This window comes from Guillardia theta (assembly GCF_000315625.1).
Source record: "Guillardia theta CCMP2712 unplaced genomic scaffold GUITHscaffold_5, whole genome shotgun sequence".
Taxonomy (NCBI): Eukaryota; class Cryptophyceae; order Pyrenomonadales; family Geminigeraceae; genus Guillardia; species Guillardia theta.
Genome location: NW_005434669.1, coordinates 1,028,928 through 1,047,052, shown reverse-complemented (window position 1 = coordinate 1,047,052; position 18,125 = coordinate 1,028,928). Strand labels below are relative to the sequence as shown.

The following is an 18,125-nucleotide window of genomic DNA, read 5'->3' as shown; positions in this document are numbered from 1 at the left end:
TCCTCCTCCTCTCTCTCTCTCTCCTCCTCCTCCCTCCCTCCCTCCTCCTCCTCTCTCTCTCTCTCTCTCTCTCTCCCTCCCCTCCCCCCCCCCCTCCCCCTCCTCTCTCTCTCATCTCCCAGCAGATGGTCAGGCACGAGGCAGCTGAGGCGATCGGGGCGATCGCTGAGGAAGCAGCCAATCCCTTGCTGGAGGAGTTTGCGAAAGACAAGAACCAGGTGACAAGAACGACCGAGAGTGTCTCGTCGTGACCGCTCACATGGCCCGAAGGTCGTTGCGGAGTCTTGCATCATCGCCCTCGACATCTCCGACTACTGGAACGACGACTCCCAGGTTCTGACCTCTCTCCTCCGGCTCTCAACAGCTGAAAGCCTCCCGTCCTCCGTTGCAGTTCCAGTACGCAGTCGTCGAAGTGGAATGACGAAAGAAATGCCACGTCATCGATCTTCTCCTCATATGTACATAGATCATTGCCAACCCTTTCAGTTCGGATCGTCAACCAATCACCCCCTGATCTTTGTTGTGTCCCTTTGAGATGACTTCTCATTCTCATCAATAATTTTGTTCCTTTCGCTGCGAAGTACGATTGTAACAAAATGTATGGCTGAACAACAAGAGCTGTGCGAGTCTCACTTTCACACATCTGGCAATCTGATCCACAAAGAGCCTCAAAATATTTTCAAATTGCGAAGGAGAAGTTCCAGAAAACTTCAAACCCTTCTCAGAGGTTTTCAAGCGCCTGCAACATTCTGACCACAATCATGCAATCCATGAGTCCTCCTGCCCATCACTCCTTCCGTGCGCATCCCCGGCATCGCTCCTCACTTCATCACACAGAGGATGAACGGCACGGCAGGAACAAGACCCGCTACACACTCGCACATGTTGATAGTGTCACTCTTGACTGGTGATGTTGATCCCGGAGGACAAGTGACGCACTCGTCCAAACCGCTTTTGTCTGCGTATGTTCCTGGAGGGCAAGGGACACATCTGTCGTTCCACCTGCCCTCCTTGAAGAAACCTGGCAAGCAGGGAGCGCAAGTTTTCGTTGCCTCGTCGTAACCTCTCCCTGGAAGGCATGAGCAGTTTCTGGGGGAGATACTCCCTGCCATAGATCCTTGGTTCAAGGGACAAGCAGTGCAATTTATGCTGCTGTTTGCGCTTGCATATGAGTTGATCTCGCACTCAGAGCAGCGCTCTGCTGTCTCATTCTTGTAATATCCTGGCTCACAGGGTATGCAGCTCGTGTTGGTCGGATCGATCTGGTATCCAAGCTTGCAGACACATTCGAAGGCGGAGAAGTTGGCGGAGAGAGGAGCAGAGTCGTCAGGGCAGAAGTCGCACGCAGAGGAGCCGCTCCATGCGAAAGTCCTCGGAGGACATTTGACACACGCACTGCTGTCGTTGAGAGGTTTGTACCAACCTGGACAACGTCAAGTCAAGGGCGAACAACTGAGGCGGCAACAATGAGGGTGTGGATGACAGGAGCTGTGAATGGATCTATGAGCGAATCTCTTTCACCTGCTTTGCAAGGAGTGCAGAAGGATGTGTTGTCAAAGATCAAGTAACCTGCTGCAAGGGTTGGGTTGACGCGTGTGATCAAGGACAAAATTCTGACCTATTTTGAATTCACCCTCATACCCGGAGTTGCAGACACAAGTGTCTTTCTTCGGGGATGGTTGAGAGAGAGGAGGGCATAGTGAACAAGATGTCGATGAAAAAATCGAGAATGTGCTTTCTGGGCACAACGAGCATGTTTCATTGCCGCTGAATGGTTTGTAGGTACCAGCTTTGCAGCCATGGCAAGCACTAATGTTCGGATCTGGCAAGTAGAAACCTGATCTACAGCTCCACACACAGACACCAGTTGACGAATTTTGCCACTCAGCAAAGGAAGGCAGCGACAGGACAGAACAGTTTGCTGTCAGCGAGGAATTGTTGGTTGTGGCGATTGACACATTCGTATCAGTGTTGTTGCCCGCTGACTGCACATTGAAGAGCCTTCGACTATTCGGCGATTGTGCTCCCTCGTATAATTCAGAGAAATCTTTGTTCGGGCATGTTGGCAATGGAAAAGCAACCCTATCTTCAAACCCCAACATCAACCAATGCGTCTGCATGTTCGGACAGAACATCTGTTTGAGAAGGCTGTTCTTGCTTTTCCTCTTCTTGTTGCTCCTACCCTGCTTCTTAAAAGTCTTGCCTGATGCGTCAGAACACGATAACAGCAGCACGAGGGCAAGGAGCAGCGGCAGAACATGGCACTTGGCTAGTAGCGCCATGTAGTAGTAGTAGAGCCGGGACGGTTTGACCCGGCGGGCAAACTTTTGACTTGAAGGATCCGATCAAGAAACTATGAAACTTCAGAACTTTGTAACACCTGAAACTTTGAAAGTTTGTTTTAATGTCCCCGATTTCAAAGTTGTCCGCTGTCGGCAATGCCAGTGCTGTAGTCGGAAAAGGAAGTCAAGGTAAAGAGCGATCTACCAAGGGCTAGCATGCAGCTCCTCGAAACATTCTGCTAGGGATCTCCTCAAAATTCCCTTCCTCTCATATCAACGTGCTGCAACTTGTGATTGTTCTCATGTTTCTGTTGGTATGATGCATCGTTGTTGAACCAAGTACAGGGTAAACAACTAGATCTGTTCACGCACTGAAAGACTAGTCTTCTCCCTGTGTGTTTGCATACAAGACTACAAGACTGCAAGGCTGTTTGCAATGCAACGGTGTGTGGTAGCTATCAGGATCAAGAGCGTGTATGGCGAGCTAGCCTATTTCAAGGACGACAACGGACGCTTCTCATCGTGAGGCTTGAGATGTTTTCCCCTGTTTATGTTGTGAGTTTAAATGCACTCAGGGACATCAACAAGGCCTACACGCTCAAAATGAGGGCGAAGACCAAGTATGAACTTGTTGTCGAGGTATTCTGCACTCAAACGATGCGTGTTGGTGTACATTGACGCAGTCACGCACTCTGCTCAGTTCGGTACTTACATGTTACTACAGTCGCCCGACAATGTGCATATCGTGAGCATGAGCATTGAGGGAGGAATGCTGGAGAAAGAAATGCAATCAAAGAAAGCCGTACAATCTGATGGGGAGAAAACAATCGGCTTCCTGTGGTGGGACACATCCAGCTTTGATGAAACAAAAGTATCCAAGAGAGAAAAACTCGAGTTTGTCATCGTCTTGTCGGTGCAAGGGTTGAAAGGGCCGGGGAAGGACAATCATCACCTTGTCAAGACCAAACTGCTCTTCAAGTTCTACAACCCGAATGAAGAAAAGATGATGAAGAAAGGTCTTCCTCTAGGTGCTCTGAAGATTCATTGCGCTCTGAGCAACACGTCTAAGGTCACATCAGTGACTTGCGCTGACTTGCAGCACGTGGAGGAGCTGGTGATTGTTGGAAATCCTGCAGAAGCCGTGCAGTGAGTTGATCTTATTATGAAGAAGTGCGTCAGTTTCTGGATGTCATCGACGGTACATGAAGAACAAAGGATGATGTGCAGGTTACAAAGGATGGTGTGCATGTTTAATTTGGCTGCCATGTGGATACTCTGGTCTATTGCGATCTGTCAAATTCCACATAGTGTGAGGAACTCCTGCTCCGAGTCTAATTGCCATTTTGTACAGTGTAAAGCAGAGAGCATGTAGGTAGTTTCCCTTTGTAAAGTAGTAATAAATGAGGATCCAAAATACAGAAGCCGATCAAACAGGTAGTGTTTCTAATGACAACCTCAAACCGAAACATGAATTTCAAACTTTAAAACAAGGTTACTGAAGGCAAATGGTGAAAGGAAATAGAAAATGAACAAATAGCTAACTATCTCATCGGCAAGAGTCTGTATCTCATGTCAGCATAGGCTGTCGAAGCGTTCGATCGAGTGGCCATAGCTATCTTTGCAGATCCAGCAGCCAAAGTGGCAACAAACCCAAACCCTGTCAAAGTATGTCACTTACAAGGTCAACAGCGCATGAACCAACAACCTAATCCAACTGCAGCGCCAACACCTACAGACATGTAGAACTGCTTCCATATGTAGCTGACTGCTAGCCCCCAATGCTCTTTCACCCTATTGGCGAGAACCACCCCAGGAATGTCGGTCTTGTTCTTATCCAACGAGAACGTTTTGTCCTCGTTGTTGACGATTGCATCCGTTATACTTCCATAGGTCACTAGCGCCATCGGCGCTCCTATCATGATGCCCACCATCAATCCAACAAACAACCCCAGTAAACTCCCGCCTATCAGCTGCCATCGCGTCACCCCCAGCCTCAACTTGCGCCATGCGATTCGCGGCATGGTTATTCCTCCACTTCCACCACCGGGTCCTGTATTGCTCAAAAGAAGGGGTTCATGAGGAAAAAGGACCCACCCCATTGAAGATGGCACTTTCCCTATATCTCTGTGGGGTATGGAGAGCTATTAGGTCTGATAACGGTAATCAAACTATCGTAACGGTCAGGTCAGAGCCTGTCAACTTCTCTCATGGACTCGCTCCTGCAGTTTGCGGCGGCGGTGGAGGGTCAGGCAGAGCTGGAGAGGGATGAGAAGCCGACGGAGGAGCAGAAGCAGATCGCAGAGGAGATCAACACCCTCCAGGTACTCTGTGAGCCTCATCGGATGTGCGGCATCCGGATGCTACACAGTGAAGGTCAACTGACAGTGAGGATACCGTGTAGATTGAGCTGCACAACCTGCGGAAAGAATTCAAGAAGCCTCATGAACATGAGGGCAGCGATGTAAGTCTAACAGCTCAGTAGTAGTGGCTGCCAGATGACAGCATCGTGACGGAGGCTAACTTTCAGACTGATTCCTCTGCGAAAGCCTAATACTGAGTGTTGCTTTCAACATAGGCGTGGAGTTGCTTTCTTTACGAACTGGTAGAAGAGGACTCTGACAACATGACCCTGGAAGCTCTTGCATCCATGGTCAGAACCCACAATCTTTGTAGTTGGGATGTAAGGCAGCCTGTTGGGCAGGTTCAGGCAGAGGACGAAAACAATGCAGAGATGATACAGGTATAGAAATTTATGTGTATGTGCGACTCAGTCTTGTAATCATTCTTTTGCTACAGATATCCAAGAATTTCTTCAAATATGAAGCTGCATTGAGGATTCAAAGAATCTACCGCGGACACGTTGGGCGGCGGATATTCAAGTGATCGAGTCTTTTGAATGGTATCATTGTAACTTGTTTCCAGCGTTTCAAGAGAACTTTGGCGGTCCAAGATTCTCCCATCAGCTGGTATGCCATGAGGAATCAATTGGGATCGTGGGAAACTCATGCAATGTTGCAGCTCTCATGATACAGAAGAATTGGAGAAGGGTACTCGGGAGGCCAGATCTTGGAATACCTCTTGACTTGTCTTTGGGACAGATGAAAGAGAGTCGGACAGTTGAAGTACTCAAACTCAAGCAGAACGTGGAGTTCCTTGAGGCTGCAGCTTCACAGGTTCATCTTGATTATGTTTTTCTCGAATTTCAGCAGAGATGTGCCTGATCTTTGTATTAGATCCAAAGAATGCAACGTGGAATGATTGCAAGAAAGCAGACAAAAGCGATGCTAGACAAAGTGCATCAAGACTCAACAGAATTCTTCCGGACCCAGTAAGACCTCTACCCTTCCTCTGTGTGCTGTTAGCAACTTGTGAAGATCTCTTGCGCTGATTTGCAAATTCCATAGCGGAAAATCAGAGGATCATATCCGCGAGCAGTTGAAAACGTTTTCGTCCGAAAGGTTCCGAAGATGCTTTGAGGTGACTTGCGGAGGCTGATGTGAATCTTTCCACGCTCAGCTACCGGGATGACTCGTTAGACGGGAGGATCGCATGTAGAATCAAGAGGATCATCGAATACGATGACAGCGATGATGATTGATGCTCCATTGCGCTAATCACACTTAATGAGGAAAAACATTGTGTGATGTCTCATGAAGGGAACTTCTGCTCCAGATCATTTAAACTAGAATCGTCTTTGAAAACTTCAATTGTACACGCCAGGCCTCTTTAATTCGGGGAGCGGGACCAGCACAATTGAGCCTGGAGCAGCACCATGGGGAACCTGTGAAATCATGTATTCAGCATCACGAATAACAATGATTGGAAGCTGCGCATACAATGAACTTGACGTCTTGACCAGATTGCTGGTATCCTGCCGGTACTTGGACCTTCAATGTCTGACGAACAAATCACATTATCTCACATCTCATCCTATCGGGTTGCTACTAAATAGACTCACCTGGCCCGGGCTGCAGTTTAGAGGAAGGCAAACTTTAAATTTCCCACCCACTGCTTGTGAGACGTTTGAAGGAAGTGGCACCTTGATCACTTGGTTCGGTCCCGTGCCGGCGGGGATGGTGAAACGAACAAGCTCCCCAGCATTTCTGTATCCTTCAGGCACGCGGACCTGCATGACCTGCCCAGGATGGCAGGACTGAGGAATCCTTGCCTGGAAATATTCTGTGCTGCCAACGTTGGTCGCGGGGAGTGGAACTTGAACGATCTGACCGGGAGATGCCTCGGCAGGTACAGCGAAGTAGACGATCTCGCCAGACCCGCGATAGCCAGCAGGAACTTGAACCCTCAAGGTCTGACCGAATCGCACCCCCGCAGGCAGCTTCACTGGAAACGTGCCGGACTGAGAGAATTCCGCCAGGTTCGCTCCTGGCGTGTTGCTGGGGCCCCCGGAATGTGTTGGAGTGCCACATTCAGGGCAAAATTTGTGGTTGGTTGCCAAAGGAGTCTTACAGTTGGCACAGAGGATGCTCTTGGATGTTGTGTCTTCCCGAGGAGAAGGGTTGTACTCGGGAGCTGAGGGCTGAGGCATTGACAACCGTTCCGATTCCAAGGGAGTATTCCTAGCAACTTGGGTGGTCGCTGGTTCGTAGGCTGTGGGGATACAAATATCGATAGCGTCGAGGGACGAGTCGCCATCATTATGCTTCTCAAGCAGAGGGATCTTATCTACTCCCATCTTGTCGACCTGAAACAAACTAGTCAATTGATAAGCAGTTGAAGACACCGCAGTAAACAAGCTCGTGAAAGATATTCAGTCGGGATGAGAAGTTATGGTTGGTCGAACCTCTCAATCAACATAGTAATTCATCCGTTCTACTTCATTTCACTTTCGCAATCGGACCTGTGAAGCAACCTGCATACACTGCTCTTGGCCTTTCATTCTCAATATCCTCTACTTCCGAAGATCGTAAGCATACTTTGTACTCTATTTTGTCACTCTCTCGACCATCAAATAAGATGCAAACCAGCCACGACTTAATCGACTAACCTTACATGGACCTTTTCGATCATCCTGGCAATCTACATCAAATCTGAAACCAAACTAGTGATTGGACAAGTCTACTGCTCTCAAAGAACATCAATCTTTCTCACAGGAAAAGAGCGTTGCGTTAAAGAAAGTCTATCTGGGCATGACCATGCACTTCTGACTGTACAAGACATTCTTTCTCTTGATAGCATCCTTCGCTAGATCAGCGGCGTTTGTTCGTTTGTTCAACAAACAGCCATAAAATTGTCGCTTACTTGAAACGACGGGGGTAGGAGCTTAGGTTAACAGGGGTGCTGTAGCAGAGGGGTAGGTGAACGGTGTGGGCAGTACAAAGTAGGGGTGGGTGACAATATTTTTTATAAACGGGGTAGGACGGGTAGATGACTCAGATACCAGATGGAAATTTAAGGGTGGGGTACTTACCACTACCCCAACCCCACCTCCTGGTAGGTTCTAATACTTTTACTCAAAGTTAAGTTAAAAATCAGTACGAGGTGCTAGCATTAACTTCAAGAGCGCCGCCTGAGCCGGCCGGTCACCGGGGCCCCGGGGCCCGGCTGGGGCCGCAGCGGCACCGTCACACTGTGCGCCCGGGCCGGCAGCCCGGGTCACCGGTGTCACACTGCAGGCGAGTCACCGTAAAACTTGAAAGGCACTGAATCCCTCCGTCCGACTGAGCCGCCGCCCGGCGCGATGATGTCAGGTTTACTCAAAGTTAAGTTAAAGCCTGATCAGTACGCCGCTCAGCGCGGCTTGAAAGTTTTTAAGCCCCGGTGTATGGCCTGGTAGTTCTCTACTCCAAACTTGGCTTACGTGCTCTTCCTTTGCACCTATTTTCAGGTCCCCTTGTTGACGAAAATGGCTCTTTTCGGATCTAGCAGTGATGCACGGCTGACAGTACGGCAAGACCGGATCCCCCACCCCCATCTTCTACGGGGTTGAGGGCAAAAGACCATGGGGTACAGAGCAAATATTCATCGAGTGCTGCTCTAATTAAAGTAGACAGCCCTCACCACCCGAGCACCTCGTTTCCCTCATCCAGATCCCCTTTTCCGACCGTGGACGAAGGGGACAGACCGTCCGTCACCCTTTAAGATAACAAACTCTTCTTGCCTTCCCAGAGCGCGAACGCCACAAACTGATCGACAACAGCACTGCAAGTCTTCTCCTTGTCCATTTCGAATCCGAAGCATCTCCGGAAATTTCTTCTCCTTCTTTTGTCCACCGATTGCTAGACCCTTCGGATCAGAATGTGTATCGAAGCTTTCAACGTGAACCCCAGTGCTTTTATGCCAAATGCAAGTACGCCATCGCCCCGTGAGGTGTGTCCAACCTCCTTCAAGCACAGCGATGGAATCGCCGAGCGACTTTCGAGCCTCACGTGAGCAGGTGGCTGACAAGGAGGCAGAGAGAGCGATGCAAGGCACCCAAGTTCCAATCGCCACACAAGTGGCACAAATAGAAGCCAAGCACGGTAGATTGTCATCTCTCAAGCGAAAGAGGATCGAAGCTCTCTTGCACTCGATTGCTTACATCCAGAGACTTCAGGCTGACGCAGGAGGAAGCGTTGATGGAACACGTGCGCCATGCCTACAGCGATTTTGAGAAATAGATTGTTGATGTCGAAGAATCGTCGAAACAAAATGTACATTTCTTGACATTTCTTGATTTCGTGATTGCATGCATTCTATACCGTGGGTAAATCATCCTCCATCACAATAGCTGCTCGGTGCCAAAATTGGCAAGTCCTGCTGGGTCACTTTATGCCCCCGAAGTTGACGGGGTGAGGGCCGAGCAAGAAAAACTCTGATCATGACAGTGCAAGCCACACGATGCTTGAACTCGGCGTGCCAAGCGGTCGCCTCGGATCGGACAACGAGTCGTAGGCTTGAATGCCGTACTGACTGCCATCACGGTGACTCGGAGTAGAGTCACTGCGGCCGCGCATCATTGAAGTTTTGCGGCAGTGACGAAGACTGACTGCTGCAGTGTCTGATGACTCAGTGATCCTTCCTGGCGCCGGCGCCGGCGGTCACCAGCGTCACTGCGTGACTCGTGTCACTGCGTCACTGAGTCCCGGGCCGCTGACTGAGTAGTACGGTCTTTGGAGTTGAGGAGTCCGACCGTGTGAGGGTGACGGTGCCGGGCCGGCCCATCGCTGGGACCGACCCGGACGGTCGCCGTCACCAGTGCCACGCCGCTCAGAGTCAGGCCGGCCCGAGTGACCGTGGATCATGGGCGCTAACTTTCGTTGCCAACGGTTGCGGCCGGATCGGACTCCGGGATCTCTCAGCAACACTCAGTCGGGTAATGACAGTGAGGCAGGCTTGGTAGTCAATGACCCTTCGACCGGAAAGTATTATCGACGCCATGGATGGCGAGGGAGGGGAAAGGAAAAGGCAGGGGAGGCAGGGGAGGAGGTAGCGGGAACGACTCTTGACATGCTTCTGATCCTATAGCGTTGAGGATGTTAAGAGGCTCGTGGGGACGAGCCTTCGGAAGGGGTACGATGTCGCAGACTTCAATCCTCCTCCTCCTCCTCCTCCTTCTCCCCCTCCCGTCGTGGGGTCAAGCGGTGACATGCAATACAAGATACTATGTTGCTATCAACTATGTATATGCACAATGTAGAACCAGCAATCCTGGTGCTCTACCGCTCGGAATGGAAGACTCTCTTGTACAATACAACTTCGAAATCGCCGCCAATAGCTTACATCGAATTTCCATGGTTCGGTCGGACAGCGCTTCCTACGTCTCCTGCGCAAACTTGACATTGAACACGGAGAACTCTACTAGCCGGTCATCTGGACACATGCGCCCTATTGTGTCGGATTATGCTACAGCGCTCACAGCAGTACAAGCGGAGGACTCGGCAAGAGCGATCAGGTCGATGGGCGTCGGGTTATATGATGTATGTTTTCTCAAGGATGGAGTATGGTCAAACACAGGGATCAGTATCAATGTACAGAAAACCTTTCAATATTTGGAGGTTGGTGGGATAAGAACAGCTAATGGAACACGATCGGCCCTTCCGAAGAACGCCTTGCACCCTTTCAATCTGGATTACCTCCGATATGCTGAGATACCTCCGAGTGAAGGAGACGTCTTGGCGTTCGTCATGCCGAATATCTCCTGCCCGACAGATTTGACGAATGCTGGAAACAATTACACGGCTGTGAAGTTCACAGGGGGAAACTTTCAGAACCAGGGAAGTTTGATTACTATGGCTGCCGGCTTCTATCAGATCTGCTACAGGGATGCAGCGTCTGCCTTCATCAAGACGGGGACTTCTTTGTTCATTCAGCAGGACGTCGTTTCGGTCACTGTCAACAGCATCACTCCCAATGCTGGAACTAACCTGACGCTACCGAAGTCCCGGGGGAGTACCATGACTTTGTCGCGTGATGTTCCCTCCAAGGGGTTCCAACAGACTGTGAGGGCAATCAGTGGACTGGTCGCGCAGTACTCGTTCGAAGACACCATCCAATCGGAGCTTGCAGACACCAAGTGCGGGCAGAAGTGCGATTCATCCCTAGCGACGCAATACAGCGGGAAGCTGAAAGGGGACAACCTTGATTTTGCATACACAAAGACGAGCCCGATCGGCCTGGGGACACAGCAATACCTGCAGTTAGATGGAAGCACGCAGTATGGAGTAGTGGATTACAATATCTCTGCCAAAGAGCGAAAGATGTCAATCTCATTCTTCATGAAGCCGAACAACGACATCTGGCTAGAGCAGACGATCTGGTGCTCGAGCGATAAGGCCTTGAGAAGTTACAATCCAGGTCTGGTCTGCATCAGCTATCGACCAGAGCAGGGTCAAACGGACAATCTCCCTCGCTATTTACAGCTGGAGATCACGGCGACAGTGAACAACTTTACTCTTGGCGACGTGGCCAAGTTTTCATATCCCTTCTCGCAGTCAGTATGGTATCACATCGCCATTGTGATCGACATGTCAGATGCTGTCTCTGGATTAGCAAATCTGTATGTCGATGGTATGCAGGTCTCTCAACTTTTCTTCAAGCCCAACAGCAACTTGCTCTCGTCTCCTCTCTACATCGCGCCCGCCACCATAGGAGCCTTCTCTCCGTCTCCCAGCGAAATCTACAACTACTACGGGGGAGAGCTTGACGAAATAGCTCTCTTCGACACATTGCTGTCTGCCAACGTCGTCTATAACATTTTCTCCAAGACGAACGCCTTCGACTTCGTCGTCCCCATCTCAGGCTACTTCTCTTTCCTCCCCATCACCGCAGATTGTCGCGCCGCTGCCAGCCTCCCTTCGTCGCGCATCATGTCGTTCGCCGAAGGAAACGACGGGAGCGTCCTCGTCGCCAAGGACTATGACGCCACACTGTTCTCAAACCCGAGCATCGATCACGTGGTTGACTTGCCGGCTGGTTCTTATCAACTCTGCTTCTCCAAGGACCTGGGCAAGCCCTCGTACCCAGCAAGCACATGGCTGCCGACAGGAATCTTCGTTGTCATACAGCAAGACATCCTCGGGCTCGCGATCAACGGCGTCAAAAGCGTCAACGGCCTCCGTCCTGTAATCCCTCTCTCAGGGTCGTCGATCTTTGAGACCTTCGGGGCGGAGGCGAGGATAGTCGGAGAGAGTATCCTCTTTACCCAGCCGACCTCCCGATGCTCGGAGGAGACCAACGTCCAGGGCTGCTCGGCGGTACGGGCCGGGCCTCTGACCTCGGACATGCTCCCGGGAATCGTCAAGTGGGGGCAACTGTGCACATTGAACATGAGCACGGTATACCAGGTTTGCTACAAGGCGCCCGGGTCGCAGACGTTCACAACGACTGGCATCTCTGCTACTTTTCGAGAGACGCTCGTAGCTCTCGAGTCATACTCGACGGCGATGGGCGACGGTCTCAGGGTCACTATCCCGAAAAGGGATGACGTCAGCATGACTGTAGTCGTCTCCAGCAGCTTCCTTGCTGCGAACGGCCTCGTGTACGTTAGCGGCCAAGAGTTCTCTCTCCATCTCTCCTTCATCCCCAGTCACCTGCTCTGCCTCGACTCAAGGTGGAACTCCCTGAGCTTTCAGAACTCCAGTAGCCTCATCTCTACCGGCCAACTTGTCCTGCAGCGGAAGAACTCAACCAGCGGCGGAACAAGATTCTCCATCGTCGGCTCTGCTGGGAATCAGATTTCAAGGCTGCCGGCTGGCTCCTACCAGGCGTGTCTTGCTATACTCGGGTCGGACGGCCAGTCAGTTGCTTCCTTCTCTACCGGCGTCGGGCTGCACGTGCAGTCGTTTCTCTCGGGCGTGTCGGGAAATTACCTGCATGAGGAAGGGACTTACAAGATTTACTTCCCTCGAGTCAGCGGCAACTTGTTTGTTCTCGTCTCACAGTCCCTCAGTTTCAGGCTGAACGCCACGGGCGAGGACGGGCTCTTCCTTGCTCCCGACAGCTCTGACTGTGTTGCGGCCTCGTTCGAGCATGGCGGCAGACTGTCGTCCCCGATGATGAAGTTGGATGTCAACGGAAGCGTCAACACGATCGTCATCGCCGACGTCGCACCAGGTGCTTCAACGCTCGACTTGCGAGCTGAGAAATGTATTTGACATCTTCTTCCAGGAACCTACCAGGTCTGCCTGGCTTGGAGCCAGCGGCCACCTGCCGGGGGCTTGCTCTTTCCCAGCTGGACCTCGACAGGGTTGCTAGTAGTCGTCCAGCAGGAGTTCTTGGGTATTCAAGTCAACGGCCTGAGGCCGGCTAACGGCATCCGCGTCGCCTTGCCGAGTGTTCCTGGGAGCGTGCTGGAGTACGACGTCCAGAACGCGACGCTGGACAACTGGATCATGCTTGTCAACACCCCATCCCCAGACTGCTCGTCTGCCCCCAACACGTCGAGTCGGGTCTACATCGAGCAGTTCGATTTCCACGTGGCCAACCACTTCCAGAGCAACAGCTCCGACCTCGATCAGGCCATCTCGAAGCTCGCTGACGGCCTCTACCATGTCTGCTTCTCCTCAGACGGAGTTCAGGTCCAAGGAACGGGAGTGTCATTGAGGATCCAGTCGCTCCTGCAAGGCTTCACGGTCAACGGGTTGCTCATGTATCCTGGGAGAGACAGCAGGGGAGTAGTAGTCTCGCCTCAGCGGGACGGAACAACTGCCGTTGTCCTTCCACAGCCCCTCAAGATCTCCTCTATCTTCCTCTCCTCTCCTGACTACGACTGCGGCATGCATGCCGAGAGCGTCGGGAGCTTCAAGGGTTCAACCCTGCCCATCTCTTCCCTCGACGCGACCGTGGCAGACATCGCTGTGCTTGCCTCCTACCCCACTGGGATCTACCAGGTCTGCATCCTCTCCTCCTCCTCTGTGCTCCCCCTCTCCTCTGGCTTGTCCTGGAGGATTCAAGATCAAATCTTCGGCATGTGGGCAGGGAGTCAGGATCAGGGGGACGGTCTGCATGCGAGGGTCGATCGATGGCCGGGGAACACAATCTACGTGCGAGGGAACCTGCCCAACGGCTCACTCTCCTCCCCTTTCATCGGAAAGATTCTGTTTGCCCCCTCTTGCACTTCCCCTCCCTGTCTGCTGAAGACGCTCAACGTGGTGTACCAAGTCAACGGGACTTACAACGAGACCCTGGACGCTGAGACATGGAAGGCTCAGTTCGGGGACGGGGGAGCACAGATCGGGGGAGTGTACCAGGTCTGTTTCATCCCAGCAGGGAGCACCCAGGTCTACCGGTCGGGTGTGAGCGTGGAGGTGTTGGACCCAGTGGGGCAAGGGATCCATTCTTTCATCGTCAACCACATCCTCATGTGGAAACAGGTCGCAATTCCTTACAGCATCCCCTCGAACGAGGTCGTGTTCAAGCTCAGAAACCTTCTCTACAATTCCTCCATGAGCTTCGTCATCACTGCCGTCAACAACCCCTGCGAGCTCCCGGGCGGGGTCTGCGCCTGCGCGGCCAACCGGGCAGAGGAGATCCTGAGGCTGGGACGGCAGTGCATAACCGTCTCCGAGGTCTACGTGTGGTGCCTCCTGCCAACAACTCCTGTGACAGGAGACGAGCAGCTCGGCATGGTGAACTACACTATCCTCGACCAGGTCTTCGAGCCTGTTGTGGGGCCCCTCCGCTACGACCGGCAGTACTCTGTATGCTTCTCCAGCTCTGGTCCTGCTGGGCAGTACGAGGAGTTGAACCTGAACCTGGTGGCGCAAAGTTCTTGCGTCAAGTTTGACATCAACGGGGTGGTGAAGGAGACTTGGAGCAGCAACGTTGTGCCCAGAATACCCGGGCTGACCTTCAGGTACCTCAGGTACCCAGGCTCAACCTCTAGCATAACCCCAGCTGAGTCGATCTCCCTCATCTCCTCCACGGGAGACTGCGGGTCAGTGAGGGACAACCCTTCCGTGCAGACGTCCAGCTCAACGGGCTTCCTGTTCGCGCTCAACGCTCAGGGGTCGGTGGACCTGAGCAAGATCCTGATGAGCATGGGGTCATACTCGTACCAGGTCTGCTGGAGGGATGCGCAGGGGAAAGTCTCAGCTACTGGCCAACTGGTCATCATCGAGGTTCACGCGTACTTCAGTGTCCAGCCCAGCTCGTTCCCAGCTCACCTGACGGGTCAGGTTCTGCCAAACGTGCTGGTGAGCCTTGTGGACGGCAGGGGGAACGTGCTCAACAACTTCGACCAAACGCTCGTCGCCGCCTCCCTCCTCCGCTGCATGAGCCCTTGCGGGCAGCTGTCCGCTGATGACTCCAGCTGCTCTTCGAGCTGCTCTGAGTGGGTGAACGTCAGCTCTCTTCTCGCTGGACAGTCTGCCATGCTCGTTGGGGGAGTCGCTAAGTTCTCGAACTTGATGGTAAGGAAGAGCAGCGGGAGGTACGCGATACTCTTCCGCTGGCTGCGGGACAGCCTGACGGAGCAGCAATCCTACGACTTCATCGTGGTCCCCAAGGCGCTGAGGCTGAGCGACTGGGTGGGGGGCAAGGGGCTGACGGTAGGGGGGTGGGCGAGCGAGCATGCGAGGGAGTGCAGGGCTGGGCTGCTGGAGCAGGAGGACGTGAGGTGCAGGGGGGCAGCAGGCGTCCCAGCCCTCCGTGTGACCATGTTGGATGAGGACGGGGAGGAGTTGACGATGGTGAAGGAGAGTGACGGGTTCCGGGTGGAGCCCTCCCTCCTCTATGCTGCTGGGCCGAGCTCCTCGTTCGCTCAAGTCCAGCATGCAGGCGATGTGCTGCTGAGAGCGCAGCTGGAGGTGGGAGGGACCTTCGAGAACCAGACGGTCTCCGTGCTGGCAGATGCAGGAGAAGCTGCGTTCGAGAATGCTTCCTCTATCCTGGTAATGCGAGAGACAGAGAGATGGTCAGGCGGGGGGAAGCGAAGAGAGGGAGGGAAGGGGAGGGAGGACAGGGAGGGAGGGAAAAATCAACCAAGTTCAAGAGACTATGAGCTAGGAAATGACGGTACTGACCGCAGGTGAGACGGCAAGCTGGCATTTACTTCCAGCTCCAGTTCGGGATCAAGGGGACACAACTAACCCTTCCGGTTTGTGTGCTTGATCTTCCCTTCCTCCTCCTTCATGCCTTGCTGTTCCTCCTGCTTCTCCTGCTTCTCCTCCTCCTCGTCCTTCTGCTGCTGCGTCCTCCTCCCTTCCACTGCTCTTCTTCTCATCACCTCATCATTGTCCTCCTCCAGGTCAACACGGAAACATTCAGCATCCTTCCAGCAAGCGTCTCCATCTCCTCCTGGACTTCAGTCCCTTCCTCCTCCTACCGTCCTCCCTCCTACTACACTAGTGTCACTGCCACCCTCGACCCCACTGTCGAGCTGCCCAGGTTCACCCTCGTCCTTCTCGACGCATCTGGTGAGGTACACAGGCCATGACAGGCGAGGCTGAGAAAGAGATGGCAGGACGGGCGTTGGAACATGCGCGCTGCTCTGACTGCCTTGTTGGATGGCTCGAGGGGCCAGGAGGGAACCTGTGCGGGGACGCAGCGTTCCAACAGCGAGATCCGGTATGAAGGAAGAGAACAAGTAGACTTGCGGAAGAGAATACGATACAGCAGGAGCAAGCGAAGAAAGGAGGCGGTTTAGGAGTGAGGGGGAGAGGGACCAGGAGCAGGAACAAGCAGCAGGGAGCAGGGAGCGGGGAGTGGAGAGCAGGAGCAGGAGCAGGAGGAGGGAGGAAAGAAGGAATTAACTCGTGTCTGCAGACATGCACTGTGTATCCCTGGCGGACGGTGCCGAACAAGATCTGCACGAACGCACAGAACTACCCGAGCATCTCAGACTTCGAGAGTTGCAAGGCGGTGAGTAGCTCAGCTGGAGAAGGAGCTGGGGTTGTTTTGACAGCGTCGTGCCCCGACAGGCGTGCCTTGCCAACCCGAGCTGTGTCGCCATCTCCTACTACCAGCCCACCAACCAAGTGGTGGGCTGCCGCTGTGCTCGAGAACTCTAGAGCTCGTGGTGACTCTTGGGTGTTTCGTTGAGCAGGTCTTCACCTACTGCAACTTGGCTATCAGCACTTGCACTGAGGCGACGAGCAACCTCGGGTGAGAAGAAAAAGTCAAAACTTCCGCGTGGAGGGTGACTTGGCGGGGGCAGGGGAACGGTCTACTACAAGGTGCCGTCGTACGTCAAGCCCGAGTGTGCCTGCCCGAGCGAGAACTTTGACAACCGAACGTTCTACCGCACCTTGAAGAGCTCGACGGTGACCCCTCTGCTGCTCTACCCCAGCTGGACAAGCACCTTTCAAGCTCTTGGCAGCACTCGCTGACGACGTTGCTTCCAGGTCGCAGCTGGGACTCAGTTCGTGCCATCCTTCCAAGTCTACGACGGGATGACGACGGTGAGAGGACGAGCAAGAATCGCCGCTGCCGCTGAGCTCTCCTCCTCCCTCCTGCAGGTTGAAGGCCTACTAGCGCGCTTCGTCCAGCTGTCCTCCATCAGGATGAATTTCAAGTTCGTGGGGTACCCCCTCTCCGTCGCTTCCAACCTCATCTTCCTCACCTCCACTCCTGCTGTGCCGGCATGGGAGTCAATCTTTGAGGTAGAGCGTCTCCCCCCTCCCATTTCTGCTGCTTCGTCTCCTCTCCCCCTCTCCTCCTCCTCCTCCTCCCCCCTCCCTCCCCTTTCCCTACCTCTCGAACAACTTTGTCCTCCTTCAACCTACCTTGCCCTTCCTCTCTCAATCGCCCTTTGCCTTCCCCTCTCCGTTGTTCTTCTTTCCCTTCCCAGAAACTTTCATCAACAAATCCGTTCCCTCCTTCCTCTAATTTGTTGTCTTGTGACGGGGTGACAGTGGGGAAGAAAAGGTTCGTGCTCCTGTGTGCTCAGAAACGGAATATCCCCATTTCCTGGAGCCAACAACTCGGTAAATCCTCCTCCCATCCTCCCATCCTCCCATCCTCCCTTCTCCCTCCTTTCCTCTTGCCCCTTCCTTCTCCCTGCTCCCTTTGTCCAGTCCCTCAACTCCGTGCTCCTCGCTCATCCGCCCGCTTCGATCTCTTTTCCTTCCTCCCTCTCCCTCTCCCTCTCCCTCTCCCTCTCCCTCTCCCCATCCCCATCTGCTCCCTCTGCCATTCCCCCCCCCCCCCCCCCAGTGTGCGTGCTGGGCCAACTGTTTCCTCCTCTACCTCTGATTCTCCCCAACCCTCTGCCACCCACCCCCCCGCCATTCTATCTGGTTATGAAGATCGCCCCATGTTATAACCTTAGGTTCCTACTTGGCCCGCGTCCGATAGAGGGAGCTTGGAAAATACTTTTTGGTGTCTGCCATGTAGGTGAAAATTCTTCGGGAACCTGGGGGGATTACTTGGCAGAGGGTCAGGTGGAGGTACAAGGCAAGTACTCGC

The 18,125-nt window shown here is 53.1% G+C and overlaps 7 protein-coding genes across 7 annotated transcripts in view; 4 read left to right on the top strand and 3 right to left on the bottom strand.

Moving 5' to 3' along the window:
* GUITHDRAFT_150311 (hypothetical protein) overlaps positions 1 to 610 on the top strand; it is a 4,305-nt gene extending 3,695 nt beyond the window's left edge. Inside the window, exons 14-16 of the mRNA XM_005840767.1 lie at positions 126 to 218; positions 271 to 333; positions 392 to 610. Of these exons, the coding sequence (XP_005840824.1) occupies positions 126 to 218; positions 271 to 333; positions 392 to 421 (186 nt within the window). The 3' untranslated portion in view covers positions 422 to 610. The remainder of the gene's footprint in view (positions 1 to 125; positions 219 to 270; positions 334 to 391) is intronic.
* Positions 611 to 821: 211 nt separating this feature from the next.
* On the bottom strand, positions 822 to 2,282 carry GUITHDRAFT_132882 (hypothetical protein; the record flags this gene model as incomplete). Its single annotated transcript, XM_005840766.1, has 3 exons — positions 822 to 1,423; positions 1,522 to 1,572; positions 1,787 to 2,282. 3 exons carry the CDS (start codon positions 2,280 to 2,282, stop codon positions 822 to 824), a joined length of 1,149 nt encoding a protein of 382 aa, XP_005840823.1.
* A 436-nt stretch (positions 2,283 to 2,718) lies between these two features.
* Positions 2,719 to 3,432, top strand: GUITHDRAFT_100808 (hypothetical protein; the record flags this gene model as incomplete). The annotated part of the gene is made up of 3 exons (XM_005840765.1): positions 2,719 to 2,804; positions 2,858 to 2,921; positions 2,983 to 3,432. The coding sequence occupies 3 exons, from the start codon at positions 2,719 to 2,721 to the stop codon at positions 3,430 to 3,432; spliced, it is 600 nt and encodes a 199-aa protein (XP_005840822.1).
* A 391-nt stretch (positions 3,433 to 3,823) lies between these two features.
* GUITHDRAFT_100807 (hypothetical protein) lies at positions 3,824 to 4,213 on the bottom strand (the record flags this gene model as incomplete). The annotated part of the gene is made up of 3 exons (XM_005840764.1): positions 3,824 to 3,939; positions 3,988 to 4,027; positions 4,073 to 4,213. 3 exons carry the CDS (start codon positions 4,211 to 4,213, stop codon positions 3,824 to 3,826), a joined length of 297 nt encoding a protein of 98 aa, XP_005840821.1.
* Positions 4,214 to 4,489: 276 nt separating this feature from the next.
* Positions 4,490 to 5,614, top strand: GUITHDRAFT_100806 (hypothetical protein; the record flags this gene model as incomplete). Its single annotated transcript, XM_005840763.1, has 9 exons — positions 4,490 to 4,603; positions 4,684 to 4,743; positions 4,858 to 4,932; positions 4,984 to 5,022; positions 5,079 to 5,161; positions 5,205 to 5,248; positions 5,301 to 5,329; positions 5,381 to 5,455; positions 5,516 to 5,614. The coding sequence occupies 9 exons, from the start codon at positions 4,490 to 4,492 to the stop codon at positions 5,612 to 5,614; spliced, it is 618 nt and encodes a 205-aa protein (XP_005840820.1).
* Positions 5,615 to 5,867: 253 nt separating this feature from the next.
* Positions 5,868 to 7,409, bottom strand: GUITHDRAFT_150310 (hypothetical protein). The gene is made up of 4 exons (XM_005840762.1): positions 7,288 to 7,409; positions 6,241 to 6,984; positions 6,119 to 6,178; positions 5,868 to 6,063 (listed from the first exon to the last, which is right to left on the bottom strand). Exons 2-4 carry the CDS (start codon positions 6,973 to 6,975, stop codon positions 5,986 to 5,988), a joined length of 873 nt encoding a protein of 290 aa, XP_005840819.1. The 5' UTR covers positions 6,976 to 6,984; positions 7,288 to 7,409; the 3' UTR covers positions 5,868 to 5,985.
* Positions 7,410 to 9,796: 2,387 nt separating this feature from the next.
* Positions 9,797 to 17,225, top strand: GUITHDRAFT_132879 (hypothetical protein; the record flags this gene model as incomplete). Its single annotated transcript, XM_005840761.1, has 11 exons — positions 9,797 to 12,833; positions 12,888 to 15,610; positions 15,748 to 15,816; positions 15,967 to 16,135; positions 16,159 to 16,286; positions 16,485 to 16,580; positions 16,640 to 16,699; positions 16,765 to 16,823; positions 16,876 to 16,981; positions 17,063 to 17,119; positions 17,193 to 17,225. The coding sequence occupies 11 exons, from the start codon at positions 9,797 to 9,799 to the stop codon at positions 17,223 to 17,225; spliced, it is 6,537 nt and encodes a 2,178-aa protein (XP_005840818.1).
* Between the last annotated feature and the right edge of the window lie 900 nt (positions 17,226 to 18,125).

What these genes read in the sequence shown, in the direction of transcription:
- GUITHDRAFT_150310 (XM_005840762.1), bottom strand. Translation starts at nt 6,975, where the DNA reads ATGGGAGTAGATAAGATCCCTCTGCTTGAGAAGCATAATGATGGCGAC. An exon ending in TAAACTGCAGCCCGGGCCAG is followed by an intron (nt 6,179 to 6,240) that starts GTGAGTCTATTT and finishes TTTGTTCGTCAG; the next exon opens with ACATTGAAGGTCCAAGTACC. An exon ending in GTCAAGACGTCAAGTTCATT is followed by an intron (nt 6,064 to 6,118) that starts GTATGCGCAGCT and finishes ATGATTTCACAG; the next exon opens with GTTCCCCATGGTGCTGCTCC.